This window comes from Vipera ursinii, assembly GCF_947247035.1.
Source record: "Vipera ursinii genome assembly, chromosome: 1".
In the NCBI taxonomy this organism is placed as follows: Eukaryota; Metazoa; Chordata; class Lepidosauria; order Squamata; family Viperidae; genus Vipera; species Vipera ursinii.
This window is the reverse complement of record NC_139512.1, coordinates 236,849,860-236,868,607: the sequence shown is the minus strand read 5'-3', so window position 1 is coordinate 236,868,607 and position 18,748 is coordinate 236,849,860. Positions and strand designations below refer to the sequence as shown.

Genomic DNA, 18,748 nt, shown 5'->3' with positions numbered 1-18,748 from the left:
GTTGAGTTGGCCATTCCAGAGTAAGCAATGTTCCTATTTAGCTTGTAAAAGTTGAATAAGCATTGAATAAATTTATAATTCTCACTTGACCAGTTTTAATTTTTGTTTTGATAAATGCAATTATTTTAGTTGAATTATTTTAGTGATAGTTTCTGAAGCCACGAACAGTTATATATTGAACATTCACCAGGACCATGAAACCAGATTAACTATTAGCTATTCTAGAAGGATATAGCAAATCAAAAATGTTCACAATTTGAAACTTACAAGGGATCATAATATTGGATTGCATAAATAAATTTTATTAATTTAACCGTTTTGGAAAATTCTATTATTTATTTGTTTGTTTGTGAGCAGCTGTTTTCTACCATGTTAAAGCAGTGAAGTTAAGAAAAGTAATTTTACCTGCCCATGCTCATAATTGCTCAGTATCCATACTGCGTTGATTCAAGCTCTAGTTGTCATCAAAAGCAGTGCATTTTTCAAACTGAGCATCATTTGAAAATTACTGAGTTAGAATCAGCCAATGGAATTAATTGACGCACAAAGTTAATGTTAAGGATGTAGAAAATGTTCTGTGTACAGAACTTCTGGTTTCAGATGGGCTGTTGCCAAAAAAAACTTCCTGCATATTGTATGTGTCTGCTGTATGCATGGAAGGGAACAGCTGTTTTTTTCCCCAAGTAGGGAAAAAGCCAGGAAGGCTAAGAAGAAATTGAGAAGCAAGAGAAGAAATAATTGGAGGATTGGTGGGCAAATGAGAGATGCAGTATTAGGAGCGGTTAAATGGATGAGGGGAAAAGTATCCCTTCTGGATTTTGTTTTATCCAAGTTTCAGTTCTTCCAAACTGGCTAATCCAAAATAGTTTTGGATCACAATCTCTAGAATGCCCATTTTGTCCATGCCCCTGTAAAGATTTAAGAATGCTTTGAGAATATTACTACACTGAATTTATTTTATATTTAACGTTCATTTATCTTAGTGCCTCGTAGTGGACCCAGGAACATAAGAGTATTTGATCCAACAACAAACAGTCTTTCTGTTCAATGGGATCATGCAGATGGGCCTGTGCAGCAATATAGAATTATATATAGTTCTATTTCTGGGGACCCCATAGATGAATATGTAAGTTTGTTTTTTTTAATATATATAATAGTTGCTTTACTATTACTTTGCTGCTGCAAGGTAATGGTTGCATTAACTGTTAATTTCAGTGCCTTATTGTGTGGAAGTTGTTGAATGAAAAATGAAATGAAAAATACTATTTTCTCATTACATAATTACAAGGTGGTCATGTCCTATATATCCAAGACAAGGCTATTCAGTTACGTATAGACAATAATTTCTTGGAAGAAATACATAGAACTATTTGTTCAGTCTTCATGTTCTCCAGTGAAACTAATTTTACAAATCTTAATAGTATTTCAAACTATTTACTAAAAAGGGCAAAACTATTCCATCCTCTGAAATAAAACTATTAGAAATAGATCTTGCCCTATTGCAACCAATAGGCTAGACTCCATCACATGTAGAGTAAACGAATTGAAATAAATGGTGTTGTTAATCATGGTATGCTTGTTCCACTAATTCAACTGGGTTTAAAAAGTCCATCTGTGACCTACTATATGGGCATTTTGACCCACATAGTAATCTTCAGCTAAACCTTGGACATGTTCTGATTGCTTGCACCTGACACTGTTTCTGGAAAAACTTGCCAAGTAAACTGCAGAGACTTGTCAGGCAGTCTCTGAGAACCAGACTTTGAACGAAAGAAAAAATATACGGTATATAGCTCAAGAGCAGAAAATATAGGCAGGGATTACTTCTGGGATCTGTTCAAAGATGATCAAGAACCAGAAAATACATATTTGTAGAAGCAAATTCTATCCACCTCAATTGGAAGGATAAGTTCAGTTGATTCATTTCTAATGACCGTGATATACCTCTGTTTTATAAGCATGAGCAGTAGGAATGAGTTTTGGCTCTCAATTTTTGTTTTAGGCATTCTTCCAATGTTTTTTATAGTTTATAACTTCCTACTCCAAATTTAGTAGCAAAATTTCGACAATATACTTTAGTCAACTTATTTCCCATAGGGAGGTTAAAGGCATATGTTCTGCTGACTTCTGTAAAAATATACATATATAGGCATAGTTATGATTATTTCTTATTTCTGAATGAACCTATATTTTGCTATGTCTCGGTACCATACTTGAAGAAAACATATACTGGTATGGTGTAAGAAGGAAAAAAAACATTAATGGCCAATCTGTGGGAAATAAAAGGATATTATTGCATTGTTGTATTGTTTTTTTACTGATTTTATTATATACATTATGTAACTGTGATTAAGGCAGTATACAATCTCCTAATAGAATAAAAACAAATAAATATGAATTACTGAACTAAATTTTAATTTCCATGTTTAAGGCTGTATCTAGTTTCATCTGGATGATTTTTACCCTTATACTGTTAAAATGTGCAATTTAATTCCTAATGCTAACAGGCATACAGTGACTCCTCAACATGTGTTTAATCTGATGGGTGGACCAAAATGGTTGGTAAATTATTAATAATTATTAATCTATTAATTGTACACTATTTCCCCAATTGTAATTTGTTTTAGACAACAGTACCTGGCAGAATAAACACTGTGTTGCTACAGCCTTTGCAGTCAGATACACCTTATAAAATTACTGTTGTAGCAGTTTATGATGATGGAGATGGTGGACAAGTGACAGGAAATGGAAAAACAGGTATAATTAATATAACTGTTGTCTCAATGCTCTTTTTGATTTTACATAGTAAAGTTCAGCTGATGCTGAAGGAGAGCTTAAAGTTTGTAAAGGAAAAAAAGTATATAGAATTACTGTCCTTCAAATTAGTCCTCCAAACCAGTTGAAGTAGTTCTATAGAGCCTAGTTACTATGAGGAAAACTTGCCATTTGTCAACCCAAGTTGAAAAAAATCTTAACATAGTATATCAGGTGAACTCTGAAACTATCCATTACATTTCTGAAAATACTTATTAAAAATATTTGAACAAATGTCATATAATATATATGATACAAATTATCTGTGGTGAAATGTTGACATTTAAATTATTAATTTTATATCCGATACTCAATTTAAGTGGGGCATATGTAACTAAATCTCTTGCTAAGTCTAATAGCGATATATTTACATTGTTAAATCATCTGAGTTATTACTATATATATATTCTCAGAACAAGATAAATAATTCCCTATGTCCACCATTAGAATTTTCTGCAAAAGGCTGATTTTGACAATAAAATAGTGCTCAAAGTATTCAGTTTTAATTTAGGATCCAAAATTATAAATTCATTTTATTTTAGTATGGAAATTTCAGCCTTTCACAATTTTGAAAGAAGTAAAAAAAATAGACTGGGCATTAGGGTATATTAAATATCTTTTTCCCTAACTTAATGCATTTAATTCTTTTTTTTTTTAGCTGGGCTGCTTTCTCCTCAGAATATTCGTATATCTGATGAATGGTATACCCGATTCAGAGTGGCCTGGGATCCTGTCCAATCTCCTATCTTAGGATACAAAATTGTGTATAAAGTTGTAGGTAAGATTACAAATGCTGGGCTGCCAACATGCAAATATGGCTTTGGGACTGAATATTATCAGCACCTTTCAATAATTGTTATCAAAGCAGATTTTGCTGTAGTTTTGCCAGAGAGGCCTCTATTGACATTCCCAAATAATTGCTGTCAGCAAAATAGGAATTCACAATTGGACGGGTCAATTGTCTGGCTCATTATAAAGCAGCTTTTTATGTTAACATTAACATTCTTTTTCATATTTTTTTCTTCTTCTAAGGTTCAGATGAGCCCATGGAGGTATTTGTTGGAGAGGTGACTTCATATACTTTACACAACTTACTGCCTAGTACTTCCTACGATGTGAAAGTATATGCTCAGTACGAGTCTGGACTTAGCGAACCTTTGGTAGATCAAGGCACCACATGTAAGGCCAAAGCTCTCCCTCCCCATATATTAATGCTGATGTAAGAATACTAATAATTGCAGCAAGAGACTTTGATCTCTTGGAACCTGCCTGCTCTGTAAGAAAGATACATTTGAAGAAATGTCCTATTATGTTGGGCTTTCAGAGAACATACCATTGTCCAAGAAATGTTCAATCTCTGAATCACTGTGGGTCATTTTAACATCCTGCTGTTATCTCTGCGTTTAATGTGATGAAACATGCCAATTTGATAGCAGTTTATCATCCTACCAGCCCTGGCCCTTTTGTGCATGCATGTGATGTCAAAACACACTTATGAAAGGTACAAAGCTTATGCTTCAAAGCTTCTTTTCATGCTGCCTCTTCTTGCCCTCCCATGGAAGATGCTGAATAGCAGCAACTCCTGTGTTATACGTACAGGTATATGTATGTATATTTCTAAGATTTTGAAGCTTAAAGCTTTATTAAATATAATGGATGACGCACAAATACACGCACTCACACACATATATTTGGATATAAATGTATCAGTACAGTCCATTTTGGTTGAACATTTAATATCAAATTCAGTTTAAATGCTATATGATAAGTGGAAGATCTGTAAAGCATTCTGACTTCTTTAATGCTGGAATTTCCATGGCTAGATCCAGTTAGGAGGCAAAAGCCTTCAATTTTTGTATTCTATTTTTATTGTGTATTGCCCTGTTCACCGCCCTGAGTCCTCCGGGAGAAGGGCAGTATACAAATTAAATTATTAAATTAAATTATTAAATGTGTAACTGATTAAGGTCTTGTCAGTTTCAGGTGGCAGCCAAGCCCCTGATTGGAGTTCTACCTAATTATCAAATTAAGGTCACAAAGGAAAGCTTGTTATCTTGTGATTAGCTTTTATGAGGAAAGCATTGAGCTGCAGAAAAGCTGCTCTGGAAGAGATAGTTGCTAGCTATTCAAAAATCCAGATAATATATAATTGTAAGGTTATGCCTGCCAGATTGAGTACATGCAGACAAAGAGGTTTGCTTTTGGCCGGATATCTGGTAACCCTAATCCTGAAAGACTTAACATAATTTGTCATAATTGTAGAGTATATCTCACTTATTCCATTGGATTAATGGATTTTTTTCTTTTATTTTCCATAGTATACTTGAATGTTACAGATTTAACAAGTTATAAGGTGGGATGGGACACTTTCTGTATCAAATGGTCAGCGCATCGGTCAGCTTCTTCTTACAGACTGAAACTAAATCCAGCTGATGGTAATTATGGTTTTGGATGAAAAATTGGTTACATGTCATGACTAATTTACAAAATATCTAGTGATCCTTTTAAATTATTTAGCATATTTGAATTACATTGTTCATCATCCAAATCTCCATGGATTGGAGATGCTACAAATAATGTCAATAAATAAGTATGAAGTATTGTTGTTTTCAGCCAAAGAGCATTATTTCAACTGCCGGTCAGCTGTTTCTTCTTTGATATCCTTGCTGTCTTTCTGAATTTGTTACAATTATTCAAAATGTGCATACGATCATCAAATGTCCAATAACATATCAGTTTATTATAAACGTTATATACCTGATTTGAACAAACCTTGCCCCTAATGGTCCTTTATTTACAATTTTCCTTATTACAATTCAGTAATTTATCAATACAAATTATGTCTTGTTACTGCAAATAATGCTTCCTATTTGCATAATATGTATAAATAATTTTGAAATGTTACACAAACAGAATATGTTACCAGATCAAAAACTACTTTTATTTCCTGTTTTATTTTGGAAAAAAGCAGGTATATATGAGCATTAAGGAACTTTGAAGCAGATGAAAACAAGTATTAAACTTAACTCTCCTGCATCATAATTAAGAATATTGCTTACTAAGCTATTCTTTCTTTGTGTGCGTCAGCTATTTCATACCTTGTCTTTCTCGCATTCTGGCAATTCACCAGCCTACAGGCAGAATTGCCATGGTTTAGAAGATTAAAAACAAAAATAAAAAAACCACATTCTGCTATAGAGCTGGTAGTGCTGCCGTATAACAATTTCACTTCTTCATGACATGTATTATGTTGTGAAGACCTATGATGACACAGTGTTTAGAATGCAGTACTGCAGGCTACTTCTGCTGACTGCCGCCTGCCAGCAGTTCGATCCAGACTGGTTCAAGGTTAACTTAGCCTTCCATCCTTCCGAGGTCAGTAAAATGAAGACCCACATTGTTGGGGACAATATGCTGATTCTGTAAACTGCTTAGAGAGGGCGGTAAAGCGCTATGAAGCGGTATGTAAATCTAAGTGCTATAGCTATTATACTGCTTGCAAACAGTGATGTGTACATAAGGTCCTACAAATTAAGCATTTTTATTCTCTCTTGCTTACAGGATCTAGAGGTCAGGAAATAACAGTGCGTGGATCAGAAACCAGTCACTGTTTTACTGGGCTTTCACCTGACACTGAATATAATGCTACTGTCTTTGTTCAAACTCCAAATCTTGAAGGTCCTCCAGTCTCTACAAAAGAACGCACATGTAAGTCCAAAATGACAGGAACCGCAATAACAATAACAAAACCAGAACAACTTTAGAGAATCTATAAAGAATATAATGAAAGCTTTTTTTCTCTGAATATACCATTGGTTTAGTAAATGGATTTTTTCCCCCGAACAACCCAGCTTCCCTTCATTCATGAATTGAAAAATGTGCATTTTTTGTGACTGCCAGTATTTCAAAAAACAGCTGGATTCCAGTCTTCGCATTCTGCTTACCAGACAAAAATAGGCTTGTTCATTGCGCTAAGCCATACCTGGGAGTTTGGGGGCGTTGTATGATATATGGATCATCCATCACACCTAATACAATATTTGCACTTAAAGGAAGCCATTATGGAACATTTAACAAACTGTGGCTTTAAAAAATAACCTTACAATACTTGTACCACAGATGCCATTTGCTTTATAATTATTCGGTGTGCATTTCTTGTTAGTAAAGCTGAACAGCATGTGGGCATTAGGCTGAGAAGAGACAACAATCTTTGCTACCTATGTCTATTGTGTTAGGATTTTGATACTTTTCACCCTCTTCCCATTCCTTACCTTTTTTGCAGGGCAAAGTAGTTAAGTTTTATAGATACGAGATAGTTACATATCATTTTTAAGGCAACATTTCCAACACAGCATCATGAAAGTACAAGGAGGATGGGTTACGAGGGATCCCTCCTGTTTTTCCTTTCACCCATCCCCTATCCTGTCCTTCAGAGAAGGGGCACGGGATGGAACAGAAGAGACCATTCAGCAATGTACAGGCTTCATTCCCAACTCTTATTCTAGGGGAGCTGTAATCTAGCACTGTAATAAATGGCCATGGTGATAGAACTTCAAAATCCCTGAAACATATTTGAGCTATAGTTTAGGAGACAGGAGGATCCAAACCTTTGCTGGAAAATGTTGGTAAATTTCTAACAACTGATCTGCCAAGGGAGCAGCTTCCTATAGTTCTGTTCCACTTGCATTATTTCCCATTTGCTTATGAAAATGCAAAATATTTTAATTGATTTCCTTTAGTAATCAAGCCAACTGAACCTCCAACGCGACCACCTACGCCACCTCCACCTCCAACAATCCCACCTGCACGGGATGGTAAGTGTTTGGTTTTTGATGTCTATAAGATCTAAAAGAGAGTTCTGGAATTTACCTTGGTTCAGAAAACTGTAATTAAGAATAACGTTAGCTTGTAAACAGTGAAGTAAGTTCTGCTCCAATGGCATTTAATCATTCCCCTGTTTTCTATGTATCTATACATTTGAGTTAGTATTTTAAATTTTGTTTTGTGGACAGATTTGGCATACATAAGTGTCTTAATGTCTTTTGTATAAATCCAAATAGAGAAAGTTTTTTGGAAAGTTTTTGCATAGCAAAACCGAATAACAGTGTTAGAAGGGACCTTATAGGACTACTAGTCCAATCCCCTGCATTAGACCCTATATCATTTTTTTTGACAAATGCCTGTCACTTTGAAAAGTTCCAGTTACTACATCCTATTTTTTTATTGTGCTGCATCTTCTGAATGATTTCTGAATCCAATGTATCTTTTAGTATGCAAGGGTGCCAAAGCTGATATAGTCTTCTTGACTGACGCTTCTTGGAGCATTGGAGATGAAAATTTCAACAAGGTGGTGAAATTTGTTTTCAACACGATTGGTGCATTTGACCTAATAAATCCACATGGAATTCAGGTTAGTCAGTTCTTAAATATTAAGCAAGATATATAGTTGGTTTTTGCATATCTTTCAAGTAAATACTGTAGTTATAATATGGCAGTTTCAGTTTTAAAGATCCTATCACCTGTGACAAAAATGAAAAAAAAATTAAGAGCCTTTTCATAAGAGCCTTGGTGGAGCAGTGGGCTAATGCCTCCTTAAGTAACACCAGCTGCCTGCAATTAGTGCAGGTTCGCATCCCACCAGGCTCAAGGTTGACTCAGCCTTCCATCCTTCCGAGGTAGGTAAAATGAGGACCCAGATTGTTGGGGGCAATTAAGCTGACTTTGTAAAAAATGCTGCTTGGGGGGGGGGGCGAAAGCCCTAATAAGCAGGCATATACATAGAATGAAGGCTATTGCTAAGCACATTGGTTTGTGCTTAAATTGTAAGCCGCCCTGAGTCTTCGGAGAAGGGCGGGATATAAATGGGATTAAAATAAAATAAATAAATAAATAAATAAATCTTCCCTCTTCCCTTCCCTTTCCTTCTTTCCTTTTTAAATAGTCCTATTGCAACAATTCTCTAAATAACAGACTAATTAAAAAAAGAAGTCGGGCACACATTTTTAAAAACCCATAATTATTACTAATAAAAAAGATGTGCTTGTACATATATTTATATGTAAGACTTACGTAGAATATGAGCTGTTGAACTGTATTTTCTTCAACAATATAACATTACGTTTGGGTGGTTTTTTATTTTCATTTTAGGTTTCCTTTGTGCAATACAGTGACGATCCAAAATCTGAGTTCAATTTGAACACCTATGATGATAAGGGCCAGGCCCTGGGAGCCCTTCAGTATATTCAGTACAGAGGAGGGAACACAAAAACAGGTAATTTAGTACAACGTCTGAATAGTAGTTTTCAGGGATAGGTTTTCTCATATTGTTAAGGTAAAGGTAAAGGTTCCCCCGCACATGTGTGCTAGTCATTTCCGACTCTAGGGGCCGGTGCTCATCTCCGTTTCAAAGCCGAAGAGCCAGCGCTTGTCCGAGGACGTCTCCGTGGTCATGTGGCCGGCATGACTAGACGCCAAAGGCGCACGGAATGCTGTTACCTTCCCACCGGAGCGGTCCCTATTTTTCTACTTGCATTTTTTACGTGCTTTCGAACTGCTAGGTTGGCAGAAGCTGGGACGAGTAACAGGCGCTCACTCTGTTACGCGGCACTCGGGATTCGACCCGCCAAACTGCCAACCATCTGATTGGCAAGCTCAGCGTCCTAACCCACTGAGCCACCGCATCCCTATTCTCATATTGTTACTGCATAGGTTTTAACTTAGAATGTATTCCAGTGTTATTCCTCCCCCCCCCGCCCCCGCCCCTGCAGAGTCGTGGCTTTTGCTTGATGACCTGAATGAAACTCTTTTTTTTATTGAAAAGTTTTAAAATACATGTTTAAAAACATAAACTCCCTCCCTCCCCCTCCCCCCCACTTCCCCTCCCTCCCCCTCCCCTCCCTGACTTCCCAGAGCTGAATACAGGGTATAAACTTTAACCAACTTAAGCTAAAATATGCTAACCGACTAAAAAAAGACACTATAAATTCTATCGCACTTTAACTCATCTTAATATAACTAAATAACTAAATAACCTAATTAGTAATACATCATATAATACTAATGCTTATTCATATACTAAATGAAACTTTCTAGTCCCATATTTATTCTGAATATAATCGATCCATCTTCTCCATTCCAAAATATATCTCTGTTGCGATTGTTCTTTCAAATATGCTGAAATCTTTGCCATTTCTGCCAGGTTTGAAACTTTCAAAGTCCATTCTTCTATAGTAGGCAGTTCCTCCTTCTTCCAATATTGCGCTACCAAAAGTCTTGCTGCCGTAGTTAAATTCAACATCAATTTAGTATCTATAACAGTACAATGAAACTCTTTTCTTGATTCACAGGAAAGGCACTTACATTTATCAAAGACAAGGTGCTTACGTGGGATAGAGGCATGAGGAAAGGAGTTCCCAAAGTCCTTGTTGTCGTAACAGATGGTCGGTCACAAGATGAAGTGATGAAAGCTGCAGCTGTCATACAGCAGTCTGGTAAGCCACATTTAGATGGCAGGGTTTAATTCTGCAGTCTTCATCAAATCTCAGATTCTGTATCATGGTTGACTGGAATACATGCAGTTCAGATTGTGAGTGCTCCATAGCCACTTGTGCCTTCACTAGTGCATTGGGTGGAGTACTTTAAATACAGGTAAGTCCTCGACTTATAACTATTATGGAGCCTGCCTATTATGGTGGTAGGTCACGATGTCATAAAGTAGGGCATCGTGTGTTCAACCCAGTTTTATTAAGTAAATACATGGTCATTAAGAAACCCATTGTTCACTATGGGATCTTTTTGCTGAAAACCAGAAATAAATGCGGGTTTTGGGCAAAAATGTAAATTTTGATCCCATGACTGCAGGACACTACAAATGGCCATAAAAATGCAGGGAGGTGGTGGTGGCCGTAGGAACCTCAGAACGAGGTTGCAAGTTCCTTTTGGAAGTCCATTGTAACTTTGAACAGTTACCAAGCAGCCAGTCATAAGTCGACGATTACCTGTACTGCTTATCTCTGTATTTATGTCCACCATTCATCCCACCTTTATTACTTCCTAAATTCCTCAAGGCAGTAAACATACCTAATACTCCTTCCTCGTCCTATTTCCCTCCCACAACCACAACCTTGTGAGGTGGGTTGAGCCAAGAGAGAGAGAGAGTGATTGGCCCAAAATCACCCAACTGGCTTTTGTGCCAAAGGTGAGACTAGCACTCATAGTCCTCTGGTTTCTACATCAGCAACTTCACCACTACACCAGTCTGGCTGTCAGTATTGTTAATGCAACTTCTTCCCTAAGGCTTCTGAGATCCTCATGTGCCTGGGTAGTATCAGGTTGTTGCCCTAATATGATGGGACACTGAGCATTTTTTTCCCAGTAGAACTTGGAGAAACTTCCCACGTTCATGTTATTTCAACCACTGCTATTGTCTTTGCAGGTTTCAGTGTATTTGTTATTGGTGTAGCTGATGTTGATTACCACGAACTAGCCCAAATTGCAAGTCAGCCAAGTGAACGTCACGTCTTTATAGTTGACGACTTTGATGCTTTTGAAAAGATTGAAGATAACCTTGTCACTTTTGTTTGTGAGACAGCTACCTCAAGTGAGTAAAATAATCTTTTTCCAGGATGGGTTAACATATTTAATCCAGTGTAAATCACAATTAAAACATAATCTGGTATTTATTTTATTAAGGAAAAGATATTTTTTCCCCTCACTGTTACATAACCAGAAAGGAAGAGACGGTAGCGGAATACATGCTTTGCATACAGGAGTTCCCAAGCATAGCCTTTGCATATCCAAGTTGAACTTGGAATGATGCTAATAGAAAACCTTGGAAAATCACTAATGATCATTGTAGAATGTTTGGAGGTTGATTGACTAAAGTCCTGACTCTTCGGAAGGCAGCTTGCTTTTTTCCTAAAATAAGCATTAACATGAGCACATAAGCCTTAGCCTATATTAACATTCCACGCTGTCCTTATCTGGGAGCTCTTAGCTGAGATGGAGTGGCTTGTCTCATGATATCTTTTGAGTTAAAACAGAGAGCAGAATATTGAGTTGAACCAGGGAGGTTCTGTCTCTTTCTCAGGTCTTTTTCTGAATTTCTGCATTGCTTGTCTCTGAAGGAGAAACTTAGTCACAGTCTGTATTATGGAATCTGTCAGAGCAGATAAATACATAGATCATTGCAGATGGTGTTGGAATTGGAACTGGAAATAGAAATTGATTGGTGTGTGACCCTGGTAAAAAGCAATTGTTGATATATAAACCTGACTTCTCTCTGAAAACTTCCTAGTAGTAATTCCTTATCTTGGTGCCTTGAAAACAGTCTTGGCTGCAAACCTCATCAACCAGAGCTACCATAGTGAAGGCTTACCAGGTGCTAAGGCTAATAGATTAAATTGAAGCAGGATTCCAGTCAGGCCTCAAAACCACGGCTGTGTTTGTAGAGCTAACTGTGTCATACGACATAGTTTGGAAGGACCGATTGTTACACGAGTTGTGCCATATTATCCCCTGCAAAAATCTCTATTGACTAATTAATAACATGCTGAGTGATAGGTCCTTTCAGATAATAATGAGCCACAACATGAATAAGTTAAGAAGATTAAACAACAGCCTCCCACAAGCCTCTGTAATGGCACCTCCACTATTCAACTTACACATATCAGATATGCCGGCGACAAGGGGAAGCAAATTTGGATATGCTGATGATTTTGCCACAGCAGTACAAGAAAAGCACATGGAGATGGCAGACAGCCTCCTGTCCAAAAGATCTTAAAATCTTGGGAAAATTCTTCACTAACTGGAGGCTCACTCTTAGCACCAGCAAAAAAGTAGCCATGTGTTTCCACCTTAACAACAAACTACCTAGCATATGAAGCCCCAAAGGTCTACTAAAACTACAACTTACTTCCCAATGTTTTCCATTCAAAATATTTTGGAGTAATATTGGACCGGACTCTGTCTTACACCTAGAGAATGTGGCAGAAAAAATCAAAAGGAGGAATAGCATACTATAGAAATTATGTGGAACCAAATGGGGAACTTCAGCTGTCACCCTCAAGTCATCAGCACTAAGCTTGATGAACTCTGCAGCAGAATACTGTGCCCTTGTATAGCTTAACAGCTGCCCTAATAGTAAGTTAGACGCCAGACTCAGTGACACTATGAGGATTGTAAGTGGATGTATTAAAAACACTCTGACTTGCTGGCTTCCTGTTCTGAACCATACAACACCACCAGCTTTGTGAAGGCAAAATGTACTAGTGAGAGAAAAGAGAAAAAGTACGAACAGCTCATTCCTACCAGTGCATGACGACCTTCCTCACTATCAGCTGGAAGACTCAAATCCACTGGTACTTGCACAACATCTCCCCAACAACTTTCACATCGATTCCCAAAGAAAAGCCAAATGAATCGCTGAATGCCCAGATGTAGGAATACATATAAATGACCAAACAAAAAAAAGATGCCAGGCTTTGAACTACTACATCAGCAATGGACAATCCTGAATAGGATTTGCACCTCACACGGCGTCTGCCGGGACTCTCTGTATAAATGGGGCATAATATCCTCCCCTCACTGTTACTGCAGGGTCAAACTGTCAATCACATCGTGACCGGCTGTATTCTGAGGGCATATATTGGTCCAGTATCTGATTTTTTTAAAAATACAAATAATGCTGTGCTTCAGTGGTTAGATCAACCTGCTGGCACCAGGGACCAGTTTTGGCGACACAATTTTTCCATGGACTGGGGGAGGCAGACAGTGGTTTCGCACATAACCAAGATCCTGTCCATGTGCAGATGAAGCTTCAGTTGCTCGCCTGCCGCTTGCGTGGCCCTTCCACGGACCAGTTCCAATCCACATCCCGGTGGTTGGGGGTTGGATGGTCTAGACATTGATACATGGACATATATCTTTTTAACATTTATATTGTATTGTGGTGAAATGTTGAAATGTTAATATATATCGCTAGTCCACATATGGTATGATATGCCATACACTAAGTGTAATTGTATATTATGCATAATTTTTATTTAGAATATGATTATTGTAACTATAATCCTGTACTTAGCTCTGGGAAGTGGGGGGGAAGTGGGTGGGTTTGGGGTGGGAGGGATTTGGGGATATATTGTAAAATTTTGTTTTTGTAAAACTCTTTAATAAAAAAAAGATATGCCATACACTAAGTAAATAAATAAATAAAGAACCATATTAAAGAAAGCTAAGATTGGTGGCATTTGTAGTTCTGTATCTGTGGAGGACATTTGTTTGCAGGCAGCTGTGTGCCTCTAGTAATGATGCCATTGCTCACTTTTCATGCTATATCTGTTTCTTTTTTTCTAGCTTGTCCTCTCATGTACTTAGATGGATACACTTCTCCTGGTAAGAAATAACATGAATATTCCAGTCTAATAACGTCTTACTTCCCTGTTTCTTAATCCCATCACTGTTCTTTCTGTTTTCTCTTTATTCTGACATAATAGGCTTCAGGATGCTGGAAGCTTACAATTTAACAGAAAAATATTTTGCTTCAGTACCTGGAGTTTCCTTGCAGTCAGGATCTTTCCCAAGCTACGTGGCATACAGGCTTCATAAAAATGCTTTTGTTAGCCAGCCCACTGTGTAAGTATATTAGTTTTTTTTCTTCAAATCTTTTCTAATTGCAGAAAATTGACTAGATGGTGGTTATATTGGAGATAGAATTGATAGTGCTGAATGCTGAATCCTTGCTAACAATGGTGAGAAATAAAAATACATACAAGATATATACAAAGATAGAAAGTGTGTGTGTGTATACCGTGTTTCCTCAAAAGTAAGACCTACCCGGAAAATAAGGCCTAGATTGATTTTTGGGGGTGGACCTAATATAAGCCCTACCCAAAAATAAACCCTACTTTTGGGGAAAGGTGGACGCCTAAAAATCAAGCTACGGCGAGGGTGTGGGGTTGGAGCTTACCATTGCAGCCAGGCCTCCCATGGATCGACCTTTGCCTCACCGGCCCACTTCTTCTATGGCTGAAGAAGCAGCTTTGTTCTGCAGCTGAGGATGGAGCTCGGGCCTGCATTTTGCAGTTAGAGGCCTTTCCAGAAGGCCTTTGTAACCGAGAACCAAGCTATGGATTCGGTTCTTGGCTGCAGAGACCTTCAGGAAAGGCCTCTGACTGCAAAATGCAGGCCCAAGCTCCATCCTCAGCTGCAGAATGAAGCTGCTCCTTCACCTGCAGAAGTGGACCGGCTGGGCGAGATTGTCGGTGCTGCTGTCACGAGGTGAGTGGAAAAGACACCCCCCCGAAAATAAGACCTGGTGCCTCTTTTAGAGGCAAAAAAAGACCGGGTCTTATTGAGCCCCTCATAAGCTGGATGAAGTAAAAAAATCAGTATAGGAAATAGATATAAAATAGTTATTCTATGCAATGCATTAAAATTATTTACAGTCAGGGACTTAAATCCTAAAATATCTGGTACAAAAAGTAATGTTAACTGGCATTGAAAAAAAGTAACAATGTGGCTAGCAGATAAACTTTCCTGAAGATGGCATTTCATGGTGAGACTGCTGCAACTGAGAAGGCCCTCTTTCTTGTAGCCACCTGCCTAAGCATTTGCCCAGCACTCTTGAGAAAAGGCTTTGAAAATTATCTGTTCATTTGGGCATGTGCATAGGGAGGAAATATCCCTTTATGTCAGTGTTTCTAAACATTGGCAGCTTTAAGATAGGTGAACATCAACTCCCAGGATTCTCCAGTCAGCACATTTGAAGCTTTAACGGCCAACACTAAAACTTAATGGCCAGAAATTAACTGGAAACAGCTGTTAAAGAACTGGTTTCTTAGGAAGAAGTGAACCAATCCCATTAGTGACTTTACAGCTCTTTTATGGGATAACTGAAGCTTCAGGGCAGGTTTCAATTATTGTCCTTATAGAGCAGACATGTCAAACACGCAACATATTGGGACTGTTTTGCCATTGCCGGCAATGGGATGGGCGTAGCTTCCGGATGACATGTTCAGCCCGCAGTTTGACACCCCTGTTATAGAGGGTATATGACTGACTGCATTTTTCCACTCAAGATCTGAAGGAAACATTTCCAAGGCCTTTCCCCTTCTCATCTCTAGTATAATGATGGATTACCTGCAAAGAATAGTTCTAATTTTAGTAGCTGTTTTTAATAATAATAATAATAATAATAATAATAATAATAATAATAATAATAATAATAATAATAATAATGTGATGATGATGATGATGATGTTGGAAGGGGCCTTGGAGGTCATTTAGTCCAACCCTCTGCTCAGGCAGGAAACCATATGCCATTACAGACAAATGGCTGTCCAGTGTTGGGAGCATTCACCGCTTCTGGAGGCAGGTTGTTCCCGTGGTTAATTGTTCTAACTGTCAGGAAGTTACTTGACTTTCCCATTCATGATCTAGGCAAATACTCCCAAAGCCGTCTAAATAATAGCATTTGCATTAAACAAGATCTCCGAGAATAATCTTTGGAGATCTGAGAGAACCATTGTCAATCTAAATAATGTGTTGGTGGGCAGTTCTATAAAAGTGTTTATTTCTTCGGTCTTACTGCCTTCCTCTTTTAATTGCATTTCCAATGCTCCTGGTCTCTTTCTCCAGAATATTTTCCTGCTGTCATTCTTGATAAACAATGGGTTTTCATACAATTAATCCTTAATCTTAAAATGAAAAATCTTGTTATTTAATAATCACAAACAGTTTTGTTGATGTTTTGATCACAATTCTCCTTCCCACACCCTCTCCCATTGCAGAAAAAAAACATCAATCTTCAGCTTGATGAAATTTTAGCTTTAAATATAATTCTTGCATATTTTCATAATAATTTTCAGTGAGTTTGAAGGAAGACCTGGCTTATAAACATATTGAATAATACAGAGAATTTAAATTAGCCTTTCTGTCTTTTGTAGGAGAAAGTGTAGTTCTTATATATAAAGATGAGCTGCTTTTGAGTCTTTTAGAGTGATGAGAGATCAAGCAAGAATCTTGAGCGCTGTCTAATAAATAACACACTGAAATTCACACAATCTTATTAACCATGACTAAGATTAAATGTTATTTCTCTATTAAATTTATATGCCACCTATTTCAATGTTTTAATCATGTATTTTTGGTGAGGGATATATTTCTGCTTTCTTTAATAGGGATATTCATCCGGATGGATTATCAAAGGCTTACACGATAATATTTTTATTCCGTCTTCTCTCAGAAACCTCTAATGAACCATTTGCAATTTGGCAGATAACAGACAGAGATTACAAACCACAAGTTGGAGTTGTTCTTGACCGTAAGCCCCCCCACCTCCTCATGAACTATGGACTGAATGTATGAATAGAATGGACAGAAGTTCTTTTACTTTTGGAATATTTCAAAATATTTCTACATAGTAAAATAGTAAAAATTTTCTCTGACAGACATAATTTATTCAGTATCGGAAATCAGTTGAACAGAATATTGTTAGGCAGATTGCAACTAATTTGCCATCGACATGCAAGGTGTATAATGTTTAGGTGGGTTGCGAGTTGCCAAGCTGCAGTTATTTAATGCAATTCAGCCAATGCTTTGATCTGAACTTAAAAGGTGTACCTTTCTCTTTTTTTTAGAGAATTAGGAAGCAACAAATTAATTTAGAGAAAGAACTTCCAGTAACTGCCTGAACTCTAAATAATCTTTTGCAAAATTGGGGAAGAAAAAAGTTGTGTTTATCTGAGTGTTATCTCAGGCTCTCCTTTCTGAATCCATCTAAAGATTGGTAACCTGCCGGCAGTAGCAGTAAAACCTGTCAGCATTTGTGAACTTATCAGTAGATACAAAATATTGCTTTAGTTGATACTATTCTACTTATATGTTAAAACGAATAAATATACCAAGAACTTCCAGTTTCATATTTATATTGGAGAAGCCTTCCTTCAGGTTGCCATGAGTCGTGATTCTTCTCCATGGCATGCAGGTCTGACTCAATAATTGGCAAGTTGAAAATTGCTAGACGTTTCCTCTCATGTTCTCTCATGTTTCAGTCATAGACACTTCATGTTGCATTAAGCATCTCAATTCATTGTTTCATTTCAAAGCAACACTTTGGATTACCAGAATTAATCAATTGAAGGACTTACGCTCTGACATGGAACTCTATTTGTAGGGAATGTAATACCCAAAATTACTAAGTGATTCAACGGCTTAGAATTTTTTGTTTAAAAAAAAAACTTTGACTTTAACCTTGTAGTCTTTAATATTGTAAAATAAATACTAATCTTACGTTACAAGCAAGCTTCATAATGTCTGTTGTAACAGCCGTTCTGGGTATTTCTATTATTTATATAGCAATCCTAATTAAGGTATTGGTGAAAGGGAATCTTCCCTGAATAGTCTCACGAATCAGGTTTGGAAATGGGTGTGGATAAATTAAGGAGCTGCTTTGAGCTACCATGAAAAGATGCAGCTGCTTTAAAAATGAGAGACAGAGGCTACATTTCTGTATCTTGTGATCTGAACTCCCTTTTGGAATTAATCTGATACGTTAGATAGTCCTATAATGTACCATCCGTATCTTTAATATGATGTATTTCTCCCTAGCTACCAGCAAAGTGCTATCATTCTTTAACAAGGACACAAGAGGAGAAATTCAGACTGTAGCATTTGAAGGTGATGAAATAAAGAAACTCTTTTACGGAAGTTTCCACAAGGTAAAATTATTATGAATAGGAAAGTCACTATGAAAGCAAATAAAACCTCTCTGGTGGTGGATATAGAGAGAGATAAAAATGAATTATAAATATTTTTATAGCAAATAACGTTTTCAAGTAATTGGTTTGAATGCATACTGAAAAATGCTCAAGTTTGCTCTGAAACAAATCCCAACATTTTTATCATTGGCTTTCCTTACATAGATCAGCATCCTTAA

General features: G+C 37.1%; 1 protein-coding gene across 1 annotated transcript in view; it reads left to right on the top strand.

Annotated features, from left to right (window-relative positions):
• COL12A1 (collagen type XII alpha 1 chain) overlaps window positions 1-18,748 on the top strand; it is a 124,811-nt gene that overhangs the window by 72,420 nt on the left and 33,643 nt on the right. Inside the window, exons 37-51 of the mRNA XM_083376905.1 lie at window positions 984-1,126; window positions 2,628-2,757; window positions 3,473-3,592; window positions 3,847-3,993; window positions 5,133-5,249; window positions 6,376-6,522; window positions 7,554-7,628; window positions 8,085-8,224; window positions 8,962-9,085; window positions 10,161-10,304; window positions 11,249-11,413; window positions 14,167-14,205; window positions 14,307-14,445; window positions 16,992-17,134; window positions 18,421-18,530. Of these exons, the coding sequence (XP_083233031.1) occupies window positions 984-1,126; window positions 2,628-2,757; window positions 3,473-3,592; window positions 3,847-3,993; window positions 5,133-5,249; window positions 6,376-6,522; window positions 7,554-7,628; window positions 8,085-8,224; window positions 8,962-9,085; window positions 10,161-10,304; window positions 11,249-11,413; window positions 14,167-14,205; window positions 14,307-14,445; window positions 16,992-17,134; window positions 18,421-18,530 (1,883 nt within the window). The remainder of the gene's footprint in view (window positions 1-983; window positions 1,127-2,627; window positions 2,758-3,472; window positions 3,593-3,846; window positions 3,994-5,132; window positions 5,250-6,375; window positions 6,523-7,553; window positions 7,629-8,084; window positions 8,225-8,961; window positions 9,086-10,160; window positions 10,305-11,248; window positions 11,414-14,166; window positions 14,206-14,306; window positions 14,446-16,991; window positions 17,135-18,420; window positions 18,531-18,748) is intronic.